Consider the following 26,276-nt stretch of genomic DNA (forward strand, 5'->3'; position numbering starts at 1 on the left):
CCTGCCTAACAAAAACTAACCACAGTATTAATTCAGCAACCTTTAAATATGCTTCAGACTTTAATGACTGCTGGCATAAGGCTGGGGCATCTGGTTTGGCGGCACTAAAATTGAACGAGGTTGTAACTGATTATCTGCGTAGTCAGACTGTCAAACTATGTTCATCCCATTTACATAATTTACTTTTAGCCTCTTTTGGCCCAGAGATATACTGCATCCTTATCCTTGCTTTCAGTCCAAGGATATATTTTATGCTCAACCTTGTTACAACCCAAGTTTAATCCATTGCACCCAGGGGAACATTCTCAGATGCTAACCATTCAAGCCACTGCTGTGGTGGTTGAGTGACTAGCATTCCTGACCATGACAGTGCTGGTCTACTAGTACAAGGGTTAGAATCCTGTAGCAGGCAGCTGGCATCACTCTCATCAAGTGTACATCCACCCTTTGTGGGGTGGTAGGTATAATGGGTACCTAATATAACACCAGAGGGGATGTAGTGACTGTATCCCAGGATAGTGAGAGAATAACCCATCATACACTCAAAGGCCTGAATGCTATGGCGACATACACAAAGGCTAAGGCCTTGGTCTTTATTTCAACTCCACTGTATACCACTGCCCTCCTGTTATCCCAAGCAGTGTTGGCTAGGCCACTGAGTAGTAAGAGTGGCCAGTTCTGCTTCTGTTGAGGGGAAGGGGGTGGGGCACTAGAATAAATTAAATTTCAATTTATTGCCAAAACAACGTGATAAAAGCTAGAGATGATCTTGGTGTTTGGAAACAAATTAGGTGTTTCCCTCCTGACTTACTATCCTGCAATCAATGGAACACTCAATGTCACTGAAAGCCGAGCAAAGATGCATGGGGATGTGAAGACTTTGAAAATCTCTGTCAACAGCAGGACTTAAATTAATGCTGGCTTGACCCCTGCAACCAAACAATGCTGCATTACCAACCATGCTATGGTCACCTCAAGTTTCCAATTTTTTAAGTATGCCCAAGGTGCATGGGTTACGGTACTTAGCTTTGGGAAAACCTGTCATGGTGGGGGGCGTTAATAAAGTTTTAAACTCCTTCACAGATCTCCAAGGGTTCATTAGTCTGGAAGCAGTTAGAATAAAACATGCAATCATGGTGATGGGAGTAAATACATCTAATTTCTGTAACCTTCTCAAACTTCCGTAGTACATGGTAACCAGATACAGTAAACAGTTCAGATATTCTTATTGATTACTAACTTGAAGGTCAGTATATTATAGTGCCATTTACACTTGGGTAAAAGTTTAATAATTTATGCCAATTATAAACACTGGGGTCTGTGGTACATATTACGACACCCAAAATATAAACAATGCTACCATTTTCTAGCTCAAAACCATTCAATAAACTTGAAAAAATATGTCTGACCCATTGAGTCAGGTGACTTATTCTGCTGGCTAATTCTAGTTACCTCCAAACAATTTTATTCATCTTAGGAAATTCCTACAGTTGTGAGGGAGTTAGTGAAAGCCATATCTAACCCACTTACTTGGAAAGCTTCACCTAAACTCAGCAAAGTCGTCCAGAGGTAGCACGAATGAAAGAATATATCATCTGACTGAAGAGGTCAATGTTGCTAAGGAAAATTGTTAATTCCACTCACATACTACAAAACATACTCAGAAAGGCTGTTGTCAACTACACTTTGGTATTTGATTTCTTTTTCACAAGAGGTTCAACTGACTACTTCCTGAAAAAGTCCTTCGGCTGCAATGCATAACTATCAAAACAGCTATTTCTTGTGCTGAGAAACAAAATTCAAAGAAGTTTGTGACTTTTGTTGTAAATTTGTAGCTTGGAGGTGACAAAAATACAAAGATAATTAAAAAACAAAACTATATACAAAATAAATCAAGCTACCTGAAGAAAAATACAAAGCACTGCAGGAAGTCAAATAAAAAACAATTAAAATGATTGTGAATTTATAATACCAGCTCCAAATGCACTATTTTGTAAAGATGTTGTCCACAAACACAGTAAGTTATCTGTAACAACATTCCTATACTTCAGCCACAAAAATACTACACCCTCCAATTACTCGTACAGTATGTAACCTTTCATTATGCAACCCTTATCACATTAAAAATTACCAAAAGCCATGAAATAAAAACTTCCTGGAGAGAACCAAGATGACTCAAGCAGAAATACAGTAATCCTACTAATCATAAAACTAAAGGAAAGCTGTCAGTCCAAGGATTTAAAAAAAATATACAATAATAAAAAATAATAACTGCTCAACCACAACCATTAGTATCTGTATTTAACATCAGCAAGGTTTACACTACTCGACTTTACATGCACTTCATTTATAAACACCTTAGCTATATTTCAAAGCTTATTTCAAGATAAAGGCAGCCACAAGTGAGAATTTAGTTATGAGGAAACATTATCAGTTATTGCCAGAGTGTGGGTGACTTGTATCTTATCTAAACATTTGTACAAAGGATATACAAAATAACCTCTGAGGTGAAGACACTGGATGGGGTACCAGTTACAAATGGTGGTCAGTTTTGGAATGCAACTGTAAGAGCACATTCCAAATGGCATATTTCCGTACTAACGAACATCACTCTATGAATGTGTTTGGGTACACGAGCAAAGATGTAATTGCCTTACAGCAATAACTAATTAAAACGGCAAGAAGAAACAAGTGCTACATGTTGCAAAGTTCAAGTAACATAACTAAAATTGTATTACATTTATTAATGTATTAAAATCTCACACCAAGTTTATCTACGTACGATAAACCAACTTCAATACAGTATATCAATTGTCTGCAAGCCATGGTTCAGGAAAGCTATACTTTCCTCAAATTATGACTGAACTAAAATTATTTACATTTTCAGAGTAACTCATTCCAAAAGAAAGAGTCCAGAAAGGAAGTGCTTTTACATCGAATCATTAGAGTAGAAAAAACTAAGTACAAAGAAGCAGACTTAGGAGAGCTCAATATAGCACGACAAATCTGAACACCAATACTAAAATTAATGAACTTTGCATCTTATTCTTGATCCACAAGAGATGGAACAAGGTTCTGCTCCTTGAGAGAATGGCCGACAGGACATGAACTTTGAGTTGTATTTTTCAGCCATTCAGATCAGGATAACAATAAATGGCCAAGAACAAACAAACTTTCATTCATGTTTTTTCCAGTCATTGAGATTATGACTAAATGGCTGATAATATATGACCACTGCATCATATTTTTCAGCCATTAACCCCTTTACTGGGTGATGTACATGGCATGAACTTGCTATATCCAAATGATTTTCTTCAGCTATGGGGAAGACTCATGATAGGGTAAACGAAGGCTGAATTTAACCCTTCCACTGTAAAAAGGTCCCTCTTTACACCGAGTAAAACTGTCTGGAGACAGCAAGTGCAAAAGAAAATTCATCACCAGAATGCAGGGTCCAAGATCATGATGTGAACTAAGTGGCCAAAGACACATGAAATCCGCATTGTACTCATTAGCCATTAGCATCAAGCCAACACACCACTAAATGGCCAACATGTGACTTCCCTTAAACCCCTTCACTCTGGGTGTCATCCTTTTTAGTTTATTCCTGCTGCTACCTGATGATGGACTCAACTAATGAAAGGCTTCTCACAGCCAAGGGGGTTTACTGATGCTACATCTAACCCCTTCCAGTTTGAAGTCTAGCATAAACTGGATAAAATCAAGAGGCAGCAAGAATAAAATTAAAAAGATGTCCCCAGGCTCAGTGGGTTAAATATACAACTATCAACAAAACAGGTGAGGGTGAACTTGCGGGAGGACGTGGTATGGACATCACCAGGGTTGTTCAGTGCATGGCCCCAGCTCAGACCAGGGCGATGCTAATCTTCGCTTTTGACAGCATGGGCAGCCTCCTTCTCTGCCTTCTTCTTCTTCTTCTTTGGAGGCTTGTTACTGGTTGAGGCAGTGATGATTTGCTGGAATTACATGGGAAAGGTCAATTTATGCTGATATACTGATTGGATATCCCTTGTCGGGATGGGTACCAAGAAAAAATGTATATAACTACAACTACCATAACTCTACTCAATTAAACATACAAAGGTCAGATTATGCTAACACACTGGGTAAATATACCAAGCCCTCATACTTCAACCAATCGTTTTGACAATTTGTTGTTTTGACATTTATAAATCTATACCCTCTTCGTTGTTTGACATGGTTATCCCCGTCATTTTGACAATTCAAACCATGCACCGCCAGACAGACCGGCTGAGCTGCCTCAGTCTGCTATGCTCTGCCCTGCTGATCAGTTGCCTCAACATCCATCTGCATTTCTATTTGGCCTCGTGGAATACAGTACTACATCACCACCATGGCTCCCCCTAAGACCCCTACTATTACCCATGTTAAGCGCAGTCATGTGCTCCCCAACCTGAGTGAGTGTTTCGCCATCGCATGATCAGGTGATGATTGCGCCAACGACTAATGAACGCTCTTAATGCATGACACTGTTTTGGCGTCAGTTTTACGTAATGCACATCTTAGTTTGCACTAGGTTAGGTAGGTTATAATCACTGGGGGGTCCTGGGGGCAAAAGCCCCTCAGTTAGGCTTCCACTGCTATTTATGGTTTTAATCCACTCCATCCATCATCTAATCCTACGTTGCCCCATGAGGAGCATAGGAGCCCGGGGCTAGGAAAGTTGGTCCTGGCATTTAAGATGAGAGTGACCAGCCTCACTCATCCCTGAGTGGCATTATGGGAGCAATAAACCCCAACCACCCCTTGGATATAAACCTTCACCAAAACTGTATACATTTCAGTTTGTTTTGTGTGGTGACATCCAGTCGGCAGGATTGGCCATAAACACGCTATCGAAAACATTCTGGAGGCTTTCTTAAACATCGCTAAGTAGGTACACGGTATTTTGCTTGTTCTCCAACATTTTTTTTTTTTTTTTTTCGTAAATCAAATGTCGGTCATCTGAGATGTATGTAGTATTAAATAAATTTTCCTTCAGAAAATACGCCTATAAGAAAACAGCTCAAATCTTTGTCACTTTCATTCATATTTACCAGTATTTTTTTCCATCTTTACTGAATATTTTTTGAATATTTTGAATGACAAAGACAGTCAGGAACCTAACCCCCTATTTCTTAACAATCTTATGGGAAAAATCGGTTTGTTATTTGACCAATTCGTCATTCAACCACCTTTTATGGAACGTATCCCTCTCGAATAGTGGGCATGAAGTGTAATGTATGGAAAGTTTGAGTTAGAGATGTATGGATGCTAAAGAAGTAATCAACAAAACCCAAATATGGACAGATTAACCATGCATGATGGTATACAAAAACAAGGGCTCCCTCCCTCTTTCCTGACAGTTGACGGCATGGTTGCTATCCCACAGGCATTATGAAGCACATTTTTGTCCAAACTGTACCGTATGATCTGTGATGTAGAACTGAGGATTTCAAAGGCTTAAATGACAAGTCAGTGGAGAAGTAGCCCATTCTGACAGACCAAGATAGGTTTCCTGCATCCCTCCCACCCCATTTAATCAAATGATGATTGGGATTCCCCCCCCCCCCCACTTATGGATGGGGTGATGCTGGGCTCTGAAAGCAAGGAAAAATACAAAAGCAAGGATTAATCAATCACACAACATTACAAAGTGAAATTTGATGCACACATTCACTTGCCATTAAAGCCACCAGAATCCTGACTACCTCGAGGGCATGACCATCCACACTTTCATTTTGCTATTTTGTATTTTCCTTTATACTCCATCTGCATCATATTACCCATCAGACAGGCTATCAGTGAACTTATATATTATAAATGAGATTCCCTGTGTTACTTTGCTTTCCACTTCCATTGACCCTTGCTTTATACCCCTTTATTCTATTGCTATACCTATTCCTTTTTTGTGTCCGATGGAACTTCATCCACAATGAATACCAGTTCAGTACTCCCTCATTATTGTTTTTTTTTTCTATTTTTTTTTTTTTTTCTCAGCTGAAGTTATTTATATAGCATGGGAAAAGTGTGTGTGTTCTATGGATGATAATCATTCTGCCACATGCAACATTTTCTTTCTCTTTCCTTTCTTCCTCTTATGTCCTTCTTTGCTTCTATCTTTCCTCTTCCTTCTGTGTGCTTCAATCTTTCCTCTTCCTTTTGTTTACATGACTCTACACTGAGTGACAAGCCAAATGGTTTCCTGTACACCAGGAAACCATTTCCTATACTGGGTGGTAACCATATAACCAAACTTTGGCGCCTCGTGGTTTAATGGGTAATTATGGCACTCCAACTGTGTTAAGCCTGTGTCAGCTTATATCCAAGGGGTGGTTGGGGTTTATTACTCATGTAATGCCTCTCAGGGATGAGTGAGGCTGGTCACTTGCAGCTTAAATGTCAGGACCAACTTGCCTAGTCCCAAGGCTTCTACTGTATGTTCCTCATGGGGAAACACAGGATTAGATGATGTATGTATGACATTCGACAATGTGAGTGCATGCACTGGGGGTCCTAAAGCTTATTTCTACTACAAAGGTCCCATGACAAATTCTCACAGGAGAAAGTGGTTGCATTCACAAATGCTCATTTGGCTGTGCTTCTTTAAAGTCCATTCACCAAGTCCAAACCCACCCTAACATCTATGCAGCTACAGTCGTGGCGCGTGATTCTGAGGCTGCACTGGCTTACCATTCAAAAGTGCATCTGACTTTGTGTTTGAGACATGTGATTTGTGTATATGTTCATGTATAACAATATTCGTGAATAATATATTCGTGCATAATAATATGATTCATGTATATGATACGAAATCAGGTGCACTTTTGAATGGTAGGTCGCCAGGGTACAATAATGACAACCTCAAAGTCATGCGCTGCAACTATAGTCACCGGCTTTCAATTCTACTCATTTCCATGTACAAATCTTCCATCAATCCATCCATCATCCAATCCTATGTCACCCCATAAGGGGCATAGGAACCTGGGGCTAGGCAAGTTGGTTCTGACATTTAAGAAGAGAGTGACCAGCCTCACTCATCCCTGAGGGGCATTATGTGAGCAATAAACCTCAGCCATCCCTTGGATATAAGCCTACACGGGCTCAATCCAATTGGAGCACCTTAATTACCCGCTAAACCACCAGATGCCACAATTTGGTTATATGGTTACCACCCAGCATAGTAAATGGTTTCCTGGAGTACAAGAAACCTGGCTTGTCACTCAGTGTAGAGTCACCCATAGGCAGAAGGAAGAGGAAAGAATGGGGAAAGAAAGACAGAAGAAGGAGTGTACAGTCACCTGTAGGCAGAAGAAAGAGGAAAGAAAGAAGGAAAGAAAGGCAGAAGAGGAAGAGAGGAAAATGCAGACACCCAAAGCAGCACTACATCAAGTGAGTGGATGGTGAGTGCCCCCACCTACCACATGTCTCACTTTTAATAAATACAATATTTTTAGTGCCTGTACCTCCTCCTGTAGATAATAACATCAATGCTTACGTAAATATGCATGCAGGCAGTGACAGCCTGCCTCCTTTGAGTTATATATAAATGCAGTCGCCTGCTTTTGGCTCTATTAATTTCCATCTATGCACCTTACTCTTATTTTTAATAAAGTAACAAAATATTCCTAGTTTGTTCTTTCCTCTTCCTTCTGGCTACAGTTGACTCTACACTAAGTGACAAGCCAAATGGTTTCCTGTACACCAGGAAACCATTTACTACATTGAGTGGTAACCGTAAAACCAAATCATGGCGCCTGGTGGTTTAGTGGGTGCTTAAGGTGCTCCAATCAGATTGAGCCAGTACAAGTTTATACCCATGGGGTGGTTGGGGTTTATTGCTCACGTAATGCCACTCAGCGATGAGTGAGGCTGGTCACTCTCATCTTAAATGTCAGGACCAACTTACCTAGCCCCAGGCTCCTACGCTCCTCATGGGGCAACGTAGGACTGGATGATGAATGAAATATTCTTGGTGCCTGTTTACGTAAATATACACACAGGTGGTGCCAGCCTGCCTACTTTGGTAAATATGTAGCCAGTCGCCTGTTTTGGGATCTACTACAGTATTTCCATCTATGCATCTCACTCTCTCTTTTAAAAACTAACAATATTCTTAGTTCCTGTGGCTGACGAAGCATTTGATGCCGATGAGACAGGAATATGGTGGAATGGTAAGTATAAAGGATGTGCATTTTTAATAAGTAAAAACACATCAACATGAGTCACTGCCTAAGAATTATATAATGAATATATAATGGTACCCATCGGAATGCCGGTGTTGACAGTATACTACGAGTGTTACCCGTCGATAACGAGGGATACCTATGCTGTACTGAAAATCAGGGCTATTCAACTGGCAGCCCGCGAGTCACATCTGGGACTTGAGTCGTTTTTCATTGGCTCTTTGACAGACTCGGAAGAGTGCAAGTAAACAAACATAAAACAGGAAACTTTGCATTTTAATTTGTGTGTTTAGCAGAAAATGTAAAAGCAAATTATATATGAATTTTTTGTTTCATTCTATGTATAAATGGTTAGACAGAGGACAAAAGGGAACTAAAATAAATGTATAGCCCATCTATCAATCTGTTTCATAATCCAGTCCTACTCCTGAAGTACTTGAATAGCCCTGCAGTACATGCTATGGCTGCTTCATTCATAAGCGGTGTGAGGGTTTTTAGCAGTGGTGTTCTATGGCGTACCTGTGGGTTGTCTGGAAAACCAGTTGTCCATTTTCACTAAATTCAAATTCAAAATCTTCTTCCAGCCTCAGCGTGTAATCAAACTTGCATCCTTTCAAAAAAATTTTTTCTGACTAACCACCTTCCCCCATCACAAGTCTGAGCCTATACATACATCATCACATCACAGGCACCTCCGTCTCTCTAAAAACATCACTAAGTGTTTTTAACAATTACTTTCAAAGCACAATGCACAACAAAACTCATCACCAATCTGTAAAATTTACCTAAACCACTACTTTCCATATTACTAAGTTCCCTACATCCTTGTATTCCACATTAGTGCCATTAATATAAGCAAGCACTAAATCAATGACAAAATACCATTTCTAGGAAAGACAAGACTACTTCAAACCTGAGGTGGGATAATGCATTTTCATAACTGTACTGCAAATTAATGCAAAAGTCCCCTAAGCACTGAGGAAAAAGAAGGCATTAACTCAGGAAGTAGGCATTTGGGGTAAACAATAACTCAATGTATTTTTAACCACATGTCAAGCCGAGTTCTCTCTTGGCTTAATAAAATATTCTGTCATTAAAAAGAATATCAAAGGGATCACTTTCTTTTCAATGGGTTCATGAGTTGACATTTGACAGAGCTGAAAACTGGCAGCAATAAAAATGATACAAATGGCAAAAATTAAACAGTTCTTGCAAATATCAGACCGGGGATTAGGGAGAATTATATGAAGAAGAAAGAGCAAGTTGGAAGGATGGCAGAGAACAGGATATGAAGCCATTTTGCTTATAGCCACCTCTCCATGATTAACCGGTCATGCTACAGATAAACAGATTAATAGTTACCCTCAGCTCAGGGTCCGTAATCTTGCACTCTGACTGGAACAGGTGTGTGTCAAAAGGCAGACCAGTGATCTTGTGCTGACCACCAGGCATCAGCAGCACTGTGAACTTGAACTGGGCAACAAATTCTCCAGCCTGAAAAATTTTACATGTGAAATGACTAAAATATGCTAAGAAATCTGGCCCAAGCCCACCTCTTACAGCAATGTCATCCATCCCATCCCATCCTCTGTAAATTACTTCCATAAACCATTGACTTCAGTCAATCTTATCACATCCTAATCTAGTGCTTCTAACTACCCACCAACCAGACAATACTCAGGGAAACATGGTTAACACATAAGAAGTTTCAGTCCCATCCTTAAGGCATATCAATCCATGCCATCCCACCATCTGTAAACAACTCTCACAGGCCAGACATCAATTCATACTGGTACCGTATCAACATAGTTCCCTCCTTGTACCACAGTACATCAATACACCCCATCCAATGCTTCACAAATCCCTCTCTTAACTCTCATTACCAAATGTAAGAAATACTGTACTGGTACCGGTCCTCTCCCACTTATGTATGGTCGACTTACAAATTTTCGCACTTACAAATTTATACTTTCAGCAAAATTTTCAATACATTACATGGAATTTCATGATACTCAAAACTTTATTACTTTGTGCTAATGATTTTGCCCAAGTGTAGGCTAATGCATGCATTCTAAGCACATTTAAAAGGCTTGGTAGGTGTGGATAGCTTATGATGTTTGGTTGGATAAGTGTATTAAATGCATTTTTGACTTACAAAAAAAAAATTGACTTATGAGCAGCTTCTCAGAGTGTAACCCGTTTGTAAGTGAGGGAGGACCTGTACTGTGTATAATAAAGTGCTAGTAGAGGCAACTTACCTAATCATAACCAGTATATCTAATCAGATCTAAGCTTGTAATTATGTAAGATTAGATGATGATGATGAACAACATAAAGATCATCCTTGCCCTAACTACCACCACAGAAATGCAGTTGAGTTGAACCTGGAAACTACTGTATGAAAAAGACAACTCAAAAGTAGAACTACCAGTGTGCCATGTGAAATGGAGCTTAATCTTTCACATATCATTCAAATCTTTAAAGTCCAAAGAACTTTTTGAGGCTTGAACGATAAATGCAAATGACCATTTGACCCATTTCCCTGAGAATGCTGTATGACAGATCTACCTTTGTGCTTTTCTTTGTGTCTGGATCCCACTTCACCCAATCTCTTAAGTGGGACTGAGGAGTGATGCTACCAGTATCGACAGGCTCAGAAATAAAACCTAAATAGTTACAGATAGAAAAAACAAAGAGCTTACCTTATCCCAAAGCACAGGGTATGGATCCACTAATTTGTGAGATACACATTCTCCAACACCCAATCGTGCCTTCTTTTCATCTTCAAAAGATCTGATATTGAAGGGCATTGAGCCATGATTCTTCTGGACCTGTTAATATGAAATGTTATTTGTTACAAAGTTCATCATTATCCTAACCCAATACTCCATTTTTACCATATGAACACCCCCAGCACTTCATTTTTCCACTTCTATTCATATTTACTATTTGGTTTCAATAACCAGATCTTGCATCTCAACTGATCACCTCCGAAAAATGTAAACATATTGGTACTGTAACCTTTCTCCACTCAAGTCACACTCACTCTTTTACAACCATACGGTTAATGTACATACGGTACATCACACACTGTAGCCAACAAAATTCAGAAACGGGTGTTTGTGGCCACCTCACACAGGATTTAGGCATCTGGCAACAGAGAGATACCAGTTGATAAAACAGTTCTTGCTCTGTATTTATTATGAATCTATTTTTTCAACCAAATCCACCTGGGTAATCCATTTTTCACTCATTTTCTATCACAACACAAATGCAAAATATCTTTCTTTTACTCCCTCTCTCCAACAGACTTGCATGCATCGGACTTTGGTCACCTAATGGCAGCTCTCCGTGCTGCTCGATCTCTGGTAGCTTCCTTATTCAGTCCCTTGTCCGAGGTCACACTCGTCTATTTTGGTCTACATCTTGCAACCCTAACCCTAACGTTAACGTTTCTCACTTTCTGCACCCAATTATCATCCCCCATCCTCTCCACATGCCCAAACCATCTCAATCTACCTCTCCTCATCACAACACCAATACACTCCAGTCCCATCCTACCTCTCAACTCTTCCATCGTAAACCTAGCCCCCCCAGGCCTCGTACTCACGGACGCACTGCACATCCACCTAATCATTGTCATTTCTGTTCACTTCAGCCTGTGAATATCCTCTTCCTTTACTGCCCAGGATTCACTAACATATACCATTAAACTCCTAACACATGCCGCATACAAAAATCCCTTAGCATGGAGGATGAGCCCTCTCAATGTCAGGAAAGGGAACAGCTCCCTGAACTTATTCCAATCACTCCTCACTCTAGCCACAGAGCTAGCTCCAGTCCCACCTCCAGCACATAATATGTCTCCAAAACAACAAAACTCTTTCACACACTTAAAGAGACTCACAAGCAAGATCAAGCCTTTCACGACTGACAATCTCCACATGCTCAATGACACATCACACACAGGAGATCAACATTATTTCACCGTCTACTTCTAATACCACTACATCCCTTTTGCACCCACTGATCACAAACTCTGCACAAGATGGAGTTACTTCCCACACCACTGTGGCAAATTGCACATGGCCACCCTTCCTCTTCTTTGACAGCATTGCCACCAACCCTGCATACCATCATGTTTGTTTTATCTGCATTTACTCTCATGCCCTTGTGTCCCATACCATCTCTCCACTTCCTAAATCTTTCCTCCACCTCTCTTTCATTCTCTGCAATCACACTAAATCATTAGCAAACAACATTTCCCAAGATAGTCCATTTCTGAACTCACATGAGGGGGATTCAAGAACCATGATAAACAAGGGACTACTTAGCAGGCAGATGTGCACAAGTAACATTTGCCGGTCAGTCTTCTAACATCAGAAACTTCACAAACGGCGTCCCCCAAGGATCTGTTTTGTCCCCTACACTCTTTAACTTATACATGCACAACGTACCCACACCCCACACACCACAGATACACATAGCTTCCTATGCAGATGATATAACACTTACATGTACCACCAAAACGCAAACACAGCTGCACACATCATTCAACCTTGCCTCAACACACTACACGAATGGCTCACCACTAACAGGCTCAAAATAGCCCCAGCCAAATCTACAGTGACTCTTCTCACAAACTGGACAGCAGAACACAGTCATATCCCACACCTCACCATAAACAACACCCCCCTACCACACACACACACACACAAAATCCTTGGTGTAACATACAATACATCAAAGTCATTTAAACAACACATCACAAACATTAAAAATAAAATAACACCAAGACTCAATGCTTTGAGGTCACTTGCCCATACAACATTCGGACACAACAAAGAAACCACCACCACAGTATACAAACAATACATACGTTCAGTGATGAATTATGCAAGCCCTGCCTGGGCTTCTAACCTCACCAAAACACACTACAACACTCTACAGACCATACACAACAAGGCCCTAAAAATAATCACAGGCTGTACAGCTACTACACCCACAGACCACCTACATCAAGAAACCAAAGTCCTCAAAGTCAAGGATCACCTAGACATGAGAGGCACCCAGTTTCTTGCTGCAGCCTCCACAAACCCACAACATCCACTACAACACATGGCAGCACATCCACCCACACCAAGGAACATCAAAACAACACCCAGCACACAATACCATACACAAATATTGTCATCTCTCCCCCCTCGCCCACCTCAGACCAGCTTCCAGAAGCATATCCACACTCAGATCACTCGCTGCACCATTCAGTCACTTAAAGACAACACACAGCTGCATGCACGGTCTCCTGACATCCACTCTTCTGAATCCTATCTTCCTCGTAAGGACAGGGTCCACCTGGCCAGGCTGAGATGTGGACACCATCCAGCTCTCTTAAGCTACCAGAAGAGGCTGGATGACTCCGTTGCTGATGCCTGTCCAGGATGCAACACAGCACCCTATACTATTAAGCACATCATGGAAGACTGCATTGCACACAATCACCTACGCCAACAACACAACATACACTCTTTGAGAGCTCTGTGGGAAAGCCCGGTCTCAGCCATAACCTTCCAAAGGGACTCGGGGCTGTTCGGCCAGACTGCCTAGAGAACAACTACTACTACTACTACAAGGGACTCAAAACTGACCCCTGATGCACACCAACATTCACGGAAAACTCATCATTCAAATCTCCATTCACTATCACCTGGGTGTGAGCACCTACATACACAGCCATAACCACCTTCATCAGCCACTCCTTGATCCCAAGCCTTCTCATTGCCCCCTTCACCACCTCTCTAGGGACTCTGTTTTTGTTGATTTGGAAAAGGCCTTTGACAAAGTACAGTTCCCTTTTCTTTCCTATATATTTTTCCTGAGGCTATCGAACAATAAATATGACATCAGTGGTCCCTTTGCCTGGTATAAACCTTAACTGCAGCTCATCAATATTCATTCTTTCTCTAATCATACCTTCTAGAACTCTCTCCAGTAGCTACCTTCATTATCTGGTCCAAAAGCTTTATGCTTCTATAATTTCCTCTTTCCTGGGCATTACCCTTCCCCCTGCACATATTTACAATTACACTCTTCAGCCAATCATCTCTGACAACACACTCATATAAAACTGTATATACTTATCAAATCAGTAACTAACCCCACTCCTGTATCTCCTGAGGTTTTCAAACATTTCAGCAGTCAACCCAGACACACCTGCTGCCTTCCCCACCTGCATCCTACCTATTACCCTGCTCACAGTAGCAGTGTCAACCAAGGGCCAGGGGCCAAACACTGAATCTGCTGGCTCCAAACTGGTATCCTACATATACTGTATTTCATATCAATCATAAATGGAACCTTGGGGAAAAAAACAATTAGCCTAAGTCGACATTATATTCTTTTTCATATTTACCTTGCTCTGAATTGATTATTCATTTTCCCAAACAAAGAGTACATGCTTGGTTTACATTTTACAGAGCTCTGTGTGTACTCCTCTCCTACTGAAAGGACTTTGGTTGGTGCATGTCACAAAGGGCAACACACACCAACCAAAGTCCTCTCAATACAAGCAATGCCTCTCCAAAAAGGGGGTGTATGGTATAAAACTGACACACATCATAAGCCAGGAACACAACTAGGACTGAAATGATGTGGATCTTTAACACAGATGCTGTACAGTAAAAGTCCTCTCATTCTGAATCTTCGGTACCAAGCAGGTGCCGAAAGAGCAGAACCACCGGATGACCAGGAAAACCTGCCAAAAAGTTTGTAGCAATCATGGTCAGACACCCCAGTCCAATCACAGTGTCTAGCAAGTATTATTGGTTAACTCTAAGCATCAAATCAGCCTTCTGTTTCTTAAGGTTGTACTGTACATAGTGGAATAGCTCACATCGAAATCTTCCTAGCAACACTTGCCTCTAATATTTTCAATAATTCAATCTTCTTGGTGATAGTCAGCACCTTAATGGTGCGTTTTTCCAAAACACCAGTACACTTTCCACTAGCAGAGGCCATAGCGCAACACGAGAACGAGGGGATGACTGTAAAATAGCATGACAAAGTTTCAAAACTTTCTAAGGTCCCACTCACAAAGCCAGACACTCAAGAGTCATGATGGCCAATGGCACATGTAGTGTTGGCAAGCAGAAATCTTCAAAAGCGCTATGCCCAACTTTAAAACGCACTAAGCTATAGGTGAAATGTTCAAACTTTCGTACTAATATGGACTTCAAAATGCGCTAGATATATAAGAAAATCTAATATTTATTGGCACTAAATTATTATGAAAAGTGCTAGATCTAGTGCCAACAGTGCCAAATTGGCAACTATGGGCGCATGGTGTGGGTACTAGTATGGGTATCAGCGGCAAGCCGACAACCCTGTCGCAGGTGCTGGTCGGCTCAGCATAAGGGCCAGAAGAGCAGAGAACTTTCGTAATGGGACTATTCATGAAAACTGCAGAATGACCAGAAATACCGTAAGACCAGATGCCAAATGAGAGGGCTTTTACTGTACACACACAACCCTGTACCTCAAAGATTAGCATACGTTAGAATGGATCTGGTAAGACAGCCAGTTACCGTTAAGTCTTTGTCATATCTTTTTAAATAAGCTCTTTTACATTAAATCTTTCCCCATGAAAGGTTTGCCCTAATCTGAAACTCAAGACTGTAGAAATAACAGAGACATTATCACACAAACAGGGATATTACTGAAGAGCAAATATTTACCTTGCTGAAGAACTCCCGGGAGGCCTTAAGCTTCAGGCTATACGACTCTTCCGTTTTCCTGAACACGGTGACACGAGCCTCGGATTCCTTACCCTGCAATACAATAGGTTCATCATGATTAGACTTTTAATTATGATACTGTAGATGAGAAGCTCAACATTCCTTCATTATTACTCCTAAGAAGTCAACGCAGTCAGAAATAAGTGGGGATAATTTTTTTTATAGCTTGAGGATATTCGTAGGCTCAAAGGTACAGAAATGGCAATGATTAGGTGGATATGCAGTGCATCCTCGAGTGCAAGGCTTGGGGGAGGCTCCGTTTACGATCGAAGAGTTGAGAGGTAGGATGGGACTGGAATGTATTGGTGTTGTGACTGGGACATGTAGACTGACAAGGGCTGGGCAAGTGGAGGATGGACGATGATAATTGGTTGCAAAAAGTGAGAAGTGTTAATGCTAGGGGTAGGGTAGTGAGAGGTAGACCGAAAAAGACCTGGGACAAGGTCACTGCGTGTGACCTCACGGTTAAGGGACTAAATAGGGAAGCTGCCAAAGATAAGCAGCATGGAGAGACACCATTAGGTAACCAGGGCAGACGCATGCTAGCATGTTGGAGTCTTCAAAAATGAAAACGATTTCTCCATTGCTTCATCCTTTACTGTCATTTTAGGACAAACACACACATATACAAGCACACATTAAATCCTAGTCATTCATGAAAATAGGCAGAATTAAATTTATCCATTCAGACTTCTTCATAACTATGACATGATGAAACATGAAACTTTTATCACAATACTGTCCCACAATTTCATCAGATGGCCCTTGCAACTCATCAGGGAACAGATACATGTCCACACACTGGACTTGCAAATGCAATGATCATCATCATTTGACATAGTGGTGTTCAGTTGTGATTAAACTTTTTTTTTTTTACCATGCTACCACATTATTTTATTCAAGGTACTAATATGAGAGAAATGTGGATATAAACTTCATAGTTTGTCACACAGGTCATCACTCTTAGGACGTGAAATTCCATGCCGACTCTCACATCCTTATAAATCTTATTACCCAACTCAGATTTCTTCTTACCAATAACCACATGGCCAACCCTATTATAGATATTCTTTTAAAAGAAGCATATTTTGTGTCTTGTCTTTTAAACTGAATATGATAATCTGCAGGTAGCATGAATAAAATACACATGTCACTCTGTGACTGGATATGTGCAGTTTAACAGGGATATGTATCTCACCTGGCCTTCTCCAGTAGATATAATGACATCAACACCATACACTTCATGGGTCTGGAATTCATGCTTTTCAACTTCTTTCCTCTGTGCATCTGTGGGGTTTTGGATGATGGTCTTCTCTCCATCAATGCGTCCCTGCTGCAGTTGGAATGACAACATTCCCTCCACTGGTTTGCATTTGTAGCATTCTGCAATCTTAGTGACTGTGTCAGTTACAGCAAAGTTCTGATTGCCTGGCTTGGTCAAACGTAAGGCAGCTTCAGCAGCATAATGGGCAGCCAGCATCACATCAGCTCTCCTCCCACGTACCTGAAACATGTAATACCTTGTTACACGGTTATCTCTAACCCTTAAAACACGTATTACCTGACAGTTACTGGTTCCGTATCTTGAATTGGGTTTTCTTGTTTCACTAATCACAAGTGATGAATTTTATGGTCTGATACCTTCATTTGCATCAAAATATAATCCTAACTATTTTCTCCCACTATAAATTAACTGTGTAAGATGTACAAACAGTAAAGCTGGAGTGTTTTGTAAAATACACAACACAACCATTCCCTCGCCATTCAGTCCTTTAAAATTTTCAACAACTCCAATATACACACACACAAACACATATATATATAATGTATATATGTTACAGTAAAACGTCGATATAATGGACTTCAATAGTCCGGAATTCGCTTTTATCAGACTCTTAGAGCTACCGGACTAAATTCCTATATATCGGAAAAAGTCTGATAAAGCCAGAAGCAGTGCGGACTGCCTGAGCACTTCAGCTATGTTCACAACAATAAGGTAAATAAAAGACATGTTTATCAGTGTACAGTACAGTATTATTATATATATTTTACCATTTGATTAATGTAGTGAAGCTGTTACACAGTACAGTACCACAATGGTAGTCAAAACAGTTTAAAAACCATTCATGCAATCCGGACTCATCTCTGATATTTCGGAAAAAGTCCGGATGTCGCTTTTATTGGACCTTCGCATTTTTTGGAATGGTTTGAGCCCCAATTAGTCCATTATAGTGAGGTCTTACTGTGTGTGTGTGTGTGTGTGTGTGTGTATATATATATATATATATATATTCGTTTTCGTTTTTAAAGGCTCCAACATGCTTGCATGTGTCGACCTTGGTCACCTAATGGCGGCTCTCCACGCTGCACGATCCATTGCAGCCTCCCTGTTCAGTCCCTTAACCCTGAGGTCACACTTAATGACCTCGTCTCATGTCTTTCTCGGTCTACCCCTCATAACCCCACCCCCAATATTAACACTTCTCACCTTCCTCACCCAATTATCATCCCCCATCCTCTCCACATGTCCAAACCATCTCAATCTACCTCTCCTCATCACAACACCAATACACTCCAGTCCCATCCTACCTCTCAACTCTTCCATCGTAAACCCAACCCCTCCAGGCCTTGGACGCAGGGACACACTGCACATCCACCTAATCATTGTCATTTCTGTACGTCTGAGCCGGCGAATATCTTCCTCCTTCACTGCCCAGGTCTCACTACCATACAGCATTACACTCCTAACACATGCTGCATACAAAGACCCCTTAGCACATAGGGAGAGTCTTCTCAATGTCAGGAGAGGCAAGAGCTCCCTGAACTTCTTCCAACCATTTCTCACCCTAGCCACAGAGCTAGCTCCAGCCCCACCTCCAGCACACAACATGTCTCCCAAATAACAAAACTCTTCCACACACTCAAGAGATTCACCAGCAAGTTCAATCCTTTCACGTCTGACAATCTCCACCTTCTCAGCCCGACACGCCATAAACATACACGCCATACACATCAAATCAGCATTATCTCGCAGTCTACCTCTGATACCGCTACATCTCTTATGCACCCATTTATCACACACACCACACAAGATGGAATTACTTCCCACGCCCTTGTGGCAAACTGCACATGGCCACTCTCCCTCATCTTTGACAGTACCGCCACCAACCCTAGATATCATCACTTTTGTTTTATCTGCATTTACCCTTAAACCCTTGTGCCCCATACCATCTCTCCAATTCCTAAACCTTTCCTCCACCTCCCTTTCGTTCTCAGCAATCAACACCAAATCATCAGCATACAACAACTCCCACGGGAGTCCGTTTCTAAAGTCACGTGAAAGGGCTTCAAGTACCATGATAAACAACATGGGACTCAAGACTGACCCCTGATGCACACCAACATTCACGGAAAACACATCACTTAAATCTCCATTCACTCTCACCTGGGTGTGAGCACCCACATACATAGCCATAACCACCCTAACCAGCCACTCCTCCAAGCCAAGCTTTCTCATTGCCCACTTCACCACCTCTCTAGGGACTCTATCAAAGGCCTTTTCCAAATCAACAAAAACAAAATAAAGATCCCTTCTCCTACCAATATATTTTTCCTGAAGCTGTCGAACAATGAATATAGCATCAGTGGTCCCCCTACCTGGCATAAACCCAAACTGCATCTCATCAATATTCACTCTTTCTCTAATCATATCTTCTAAAACTCTCTCCATTACCTGATCTAAAAGCTTTATACCTCTATAATTTCCTCTTTCCAGGGCATCACCCTTCCCTTTTTACACATTTACAATTACACTCTTCAGCCAATCATCTGGGACAATACACTCATAAATAATCCTATTTATCAGGTCAGTGACAAAACTCACCCATATATCGCCTGAGGTCTTCAACATTTCCGCAGTCAACCCAGACACACCTGCTGCCTTCCCCACCCTCATCCTGCCTATTGCCTCACTCACAGTAGCAGCATCAATCAAAGGCCAAGGGCCAGACACTGGATCTGCTGGCTCCAAACCTTCCCTGTCCCAGTCAAACTCCTCATTCAACAACCGGTTATAATGCTCTCTCCATGCATCTTTAATATCCTCAGTGTTCACCACTACCTTTCCTTCATCATTCTTCACACACTGCTCACCTATAATATCCTGATTATCCCTCTTCACTTGACCTGCCACCCTAAATATCATATTTTTCCTTTCCCCATGATTTAGGTTATCAAGTAATAGTCTCTGTGACTTAGACTTTGCCCTGTATACCTCTCTTCTAGCCCTATGCTTGGCAGCCAAATATTCCTCTTTGCTACCACCTTTCTTCCATTCCTGGAAAAGCCTTCTTTTCTCCTTAACTGAAGCTTCTACACCCTCATCCCACCACCAAGTTACTTTATGTCTCGGTGGTCCTCTTGTCCAACCGCATGTTACATCAGTAACTCTCAAGAAATCATTCTTGAGGGCTCTGTACTGTTCATTAACGCCTCTGTCTACAGCTCCCGGTTCAGCTACCACTCTCCTCAACTCACTATAGAAGGCATCCCTTACTACTTGATTTTTCAGCTTCCATATTTTCCTCCTAGGTACATAAGTCCTCGTTTTCACCACTTGTTCTTTAAGCACCATATCACAAATCAATAGTTTGTGCTGCTCCTCACTTCCTATAACTTTAACATCCCTCACTAACCTCCTATCGGCTCCTAACCAGAAAATAATCTATCTGACTGCTATTTCCCCCAGACTCATACATAATTAACCTACTGTCTCTTTTCCTAAAATATGTGTTGCACATAATCATGTCCGTTGCCTCCCCAAACTCGAGTATCCTTTCCCCTTCTGCATTCCTTAGACCATACGCACATCCCCCATGCACTCCTTCATAACCTTGTGCTGCTTCACCTACATGACCATTTAAGTCCCCTCCCAAAATCACTCTCTCATCATCCCGCATACCATCCACTACACGTATTAAATCATCTCAAAATCTATCTTTCTCTGATTCATCCAATCCTGCCTGTGGAGCATATGCCGATATAATCAGAGCTATCTTTCTACCCAACAGAATTTTCACTACCAATATCCTATCGCTTACTCTCAAAACATTCTTAACATATTCCACCCATTTCTCCGCAACCATCACACCAACACCTCCATATCCATCGTTCCCCCCCTGCCAAAACAACTTATAGCAACAGTCCTATACACTGTATATATATAGCAGTATACATATAAAATCATCACCAGCAATTGCAAATCCACTGCTAAACAATGGCCTCCCCCCACCTTTTCCATGAATTCCTCGACTGAGCCAATCTCTGCCACGTTTTGTCTGCAAACTTCTCTATCTCGTTACATTAAATATACTGTGTATGTATATATATACCGGTATATATATATATATATATATATATATATATACTATATATATATATATATATATATATATGTATATATATATATGTGCATATATATATATATATAGATATATAGATAGATATATATATATATATATATATATAGATATATATATATATATATATATATATACTGTACATATGTATACATATATATATATGTATATATATATTTGCATATATATATATATATATATATATATATATATAGATATATTTGCATATATATATATATATATATATATATATATATATATAATCCAAAGTACAGTATATGAAGTCTGGCTATACCGAAATAAAGTTCTTGTAACAAATGTAAGGTTAACACATTCTCTAACTGTCAAGTTAAAATAAGATCTGCAACCTCTGTTACTTAGACCTGTAAATACTGTATACTTATATCATTACACTTCCATTCTAGTAATAATTTAGGAATGGAGGGGACTTTCTCAGTTTTCACACCTTTCTCACCATCAGCTTGGCCTTTAAGACTTACTCCCACCTTTAAACTCACCATCATTCTACTTCAGTATTAATTCTTACCCTATTTCCTGTTAATGTTCATTAGAAAAAGTTTACTACTATATATGATCAATAGAATCTAAGATTTCAACACTTCATCAGCATCATAATATACCTGCAAAGGATACTACAGTATATAACAGCTATCATTCATTACTGATAAGCCTGAGTTACATGGAACATATTATTACTGATAACTAATCCAATTTAATGTGGCATTTAAATTATTATGAAGTATTAAATATACAAATTAATGAAAGGGTAACTTGGAGGCAGCTTGTCCACAGCCACTCCCTCTGGGATTAATGGCATCTGGCTATAAGCAGGTAAAAAGATAGACACACAAATGGTAAAGCTAAATTTATCAAGGATACAGATGTAAACAAGAGTACCAACCTTCTTGTCTCTGGATGCACCCACGGCCACCGTGTGTCCAACCACGGCAATGAATCCATCAATGTGTGCCCCCAGATCAAGCTTGACTAGATCACCCTTCTGAAGAATGGTGTCCCCTTCAGATGCCAGTGGGGAGTAGTGGTTGATGCAGTTGTTGACCGAGGCACACACAGGGAATGCAATCCCCTTCTTCATTTCTTTTTCCTTCTTAAACACCTTGCCAGTCTCCTCCAGCAGCAGGCGATCTCCCTCGGCGCAGATGTCACGAACTGAGGCATTGGGCACACATTTGGCCACTAGTTGCTTTAACACCCCTGCAATGAGATGAAAAACAAAACAATGCTCAGAAAAGAAGAAAAGGCAAATGAAGAGGGCAGACACTCACTTGGTTAGACCGCCAGTGACCTCTTGGGTATTTGAAAACAATGAAACCAAGAGACACTGGGGGGTAACTAAACCTTCAGAAGTGTAGCTAACTGGAAAAACTGGCAAATATGTGTTCTGTAACTGTACGAACACAGTCTGTGGTGATGTAAAACTCAAAGGCATAAATACACAGCCTGTGGGGTATCCTTTTAGTACACTACATCCCATGATGTACTGTATTTCCTATGAAAACCTTGCCACTATCTAATGACTCTAATCACCTTTGGAAGAAACATCCAGCTGTGAAGATATTAATGGGGGTTTTCTAAACCTATCACTCAAATGGTTTCTTCAAATGTTTAAAAGCTGTAGAGAAGTAGCATGTAGCTACTATTTTCTGGAGGAAATTGGCTGATTTATGGAACCTTGGGAATTTATAATATGCAAATGTTAAATACAGACAGGTCTTGTTATACATTTGTTCAGTATTTGATAAATCAATGAGACAAACTAAAAGTTATACCCAGTTTTGTGATAACATTATCAAAATTCACTTAGAACTGTGGTGGCCATGTACAACAATCCCATACACTGTGCCTCTCACACATTCCGACAGTTACATGTTTTTAGCCACAATGACCGCCCAGTGTTTATATTCACCGGTCCTCTCCCTTTCACTTTGTTTCGCCGATGTAAGACCACTGAAACACCATTGCTATGACCAAGTAACAGCGCATGTGTGAAACAAATAGTGGAGTGATAACTTTTTCATAAGAAATACTGAAACCTGTGACTTGAAAATCATGTCTGGCAAGGATGCTACCCCTAGCGGAAAGCTTGGGGATGCTGAGGGCAAGGCCTTTTTTTTTTTTTTTTCCTTCCCTCCGTCCCCAATAAATCATTATGTGATCAAGTTTTCACTTGACGTAACCCCAACACATACAAAGGCATGACTGTATAAAAATTGAGGATCTTCATTTAAACTATATATATACATTTCTGTTGCAAGAAAATAACATTTTGAGTTTCAACTAACCACAGTGATTGGTTTTCAACTAATCATGGTGGTGCAAAGTGCTCACATGTGAATCTGAATGTGAAGACAGTCAGGCCTGAAGAATGCCCTGGTTAGGTCTGAATAAGGTTGTCAGGTTCTGTTAGACTGAAAAATGTTTTTGGTGAAATTGCAGAACTCCATGCATCAAATTTACAACTGCATTTTTTCTCTATCAACAATGATGTAATCATCATTGTGATAGCTTTAAAAAGTTACGAAAATTCATAATTTTGACGATAACTATAAAACCAAACCACTACAGCAATTTTATATGCAAACCATGGCAAGAGACCACCTGCCATGTCAGACTTTTTGGTTCATTCAACTTCAATCAATCCTTCACTAATCATTCTTCCCTACTAACCTAACCTAATTCAACCAAACCTAACCTAACTAATCTGAACAATCAGGCGATGAATGAGTTTCGGGTTCAAAACAACCCACTGCCCACTGTTAGATGACATCGCCATCAACAAATCTAACTTTGTGCACTTGTGTAACATTTCTACAGGATTCAGGAGTCATGAATGACATGTACAGTCTTTTGTAACAATAATATTTCCACTGAATCTGGGTGTCATATGGTATATGAATTTACAATTATGATAGATAATCCATCATAAAATTTTCACTGTTTGTTAATGGGAGCTCTCATGCCGTCTGTCCATATTCTTCGATAGTCTTCCTTGTATTTTGACTCATTAAAATCAGCTGGTTCTTTGAAAGCAGTGATAAGAAACAGGGAAGTGAGCATGGAAGTGAAAAAGTTACTACATGACAGTATTGTGATACCAACTCTAACGTATGGAAGTGAAGCTTGGATGTTGTTGGCAGGACACAAGTCAAGAGTGAGAGCCGTGGAAATGAGTTATTTAAGAGGAGCCTGTGGAGTCACATGGAGAGACAGGCTGACGAATGAGGATATAAAGGAGCGTTGTGGTGTTGATGTGGATGTGATAGGAAGCGTTATGAGGAACACACTGAGGTGGTTTGGCCATGTGGAGAGGATGGAGGGTGAAAGACTGACGAAGAGAGTGTATGTGAGTGAGGTGGAGGGGGGAAGAGGGAGGGGGAGGCCGAGGATGAGATGGAGGGATGGGGTAGAGAGGTATATGAGAGAGGGGGGTATGAGCTGGGAGCAGGGCAGTGAAATGGCAGGGGACAGGGCGACTTGGAGGCGATTTGTTTGTGGCCACCCCAAACGGGATTGAGGTGTCTGGCAATAGATAGATAGATAGATAGAAAATCAGCAGAGGATTTTTTTCACTTCAATTATTATTCAATACATAGTACATCTGAAAACATCGGAAAAATTCATTAGACTGACTATGAAAGTGAATTAATATTAATCTGGCAGCAAATTCTCAAACCTCAGAGACTGGTAATCAGAGTACACCAAATCCAGGCTTAGGAAGCTTCAGTGCAAACTAATGCAAGCTTTCTGTAATCCCTTTGGTCTGAGAACATTTTATTCTTGCTGCTGATACTCAAGTTTATTCATACTTAAAATCCCCCAGTGAAGAAATCTATGGAAGCTGTATCTAACATCACCAGATAACTACTATCATAACATACTGTAATGTCAAAATGATACAGGGTGGTCATAATTACCAAGTAACCTTCCCTAACATGTGTAGATGAAACCAAAGCAAAATAAAAATGATGTTTAAATTCATGTTATTTACAATCACGATGCACAATAACCAATTAGTCAAAATCCCCTCCCCCCAAAGATGTAAACAGTTCCCGTTAACAATGACATCAAATGAAAATATGAAAAGGCACAGTGAAGGCAACCATATTAGTGGGAAAATATGACAAACTGTAATAAAAGTGGTGCTCGTCTAATTTACTAAAACAACTACTGAAAACTGAAAATAATTCCGTTTAACTGCTTAACAAGAACAAAATGACCAGATGTTTCCTTTATCTCGGCAATAATAACCTCTCGAGACACACAACTACGAAGATATGTCACGCTAAATGGGCATAAAAACCAGTAAATATACCACCTGGGAAGTTTTAAACAATTTAACAGCGATGACAAAAGTTAGCAACAATGGCAGTGCTACGGCCAGGTCCACCATATCACCTTAATTAACCCCTACATTTCCGGCTTATTCAAGAAAAATGCTGACTCCTCAAAACACTTCTGTTAAAAAGCGATATATTTCACGGGATGTAGGCTCAAAAGTGTTTTATCATGGGCATTACGGGGATTCGGTACTGGTGCCTGGTATCTTCCCACGCGCGCCTTCCCCGAGCAAACATGGACGTCCCCCTGGATGAACACAAACTTGCTTTACATTCCCTTATTTTCCGACGCTGTTTCACTTACGATTCACGATATCTCCCGCCATTTTGTACTTTGTGACGACCAGGTCCTCGGCGATCGTGTGTTCCTCCTCATGGTCACTCATTTTGGAGGCGGCTGGTACAGAAATACAAGCCTCACGTGGACAGCAGGAGCGGACTGGCGGGAAACAGACAAGAAGCGCCCAGCAACCTCCACCT

At 40.6% G+C, this 26,276-nt stretch overlaps 1 protein-coding gene across 1 annotated transcript; it reads right to left on the reverse strand.

Moving 5' to 3' along the window:
- Positions 1 to 1,266: 1,266 nt before the first annotated feature.
- On the reverse strand, positions 1,267 to 26,276 carry LOC145418805 (proliferation-associated protein 2G4). The gene is made up of 7 exons (XM_080287136.1): positions 26,101 to 26,276; positions 22,340 to 22,653; positions 17,199 to 17,504; positions 15,941 to 16,033; positions 10,910 to 11,038; positions 9,570 to 9,701; positions 1,267 to 3,977 (listed from the first exon to the last, which is right to left on the reverse strand). The coding sequence occupies exons 1-7, from the start codon at positions 26,180 to 26,182 to the stop codon at positions 3,882 to 3,884; spliced, it is 1,152 nt and encodes a 383-aa protein (XP_080143262.1). The 5' UTR covers positions 26,183 to 26,276; the 3' UTR covers positions 1,267 to 3,881.

The sequence above is a fragment of the Coenobita brevimanus genome, chromosome 116, assembly GCF_032717465.1.
Source record: "Coenobita brevimanus isolate Jiangsu-jjx chromosome 116, ASM3271746v2, whole genome shotgun sequence".
NCBI classification, from domain to species: Eukaryota; Metazoa; Arthropoda; class Malacostraca; order Decapoda; family Coenobitidae; genus Coenobita; species Coenobita brevimanus.

What these genes read in the sequence shown, in the direction of transcription:
- LOC145418805 (XM_080287136.1), bottom strand. Translation starts at nt 26,182, where the DNA reads ATGAGTGACCATGAGGAGGAACACACGATCGCCGAGGACCTGGTCGTC. An exon ending in TATCTACTGGAGAAGGCCAG is followed by an intron (nt 16,034 to 17,198) that starts GTGAGATACATA and finishes ATTGTATTGCAG; the next exon opens with GGTAAGGAATCCGAGGCTCG. An exon ending in ACCCTGTGCTTTGGGATAAG is followed by an intron (nt 9,702 to 10,909) that starts GTAAGCTCTTTG and finishes AAAATTTTTCAG; the next exon opens with GCTGGAGAATTTGTTGCCCA.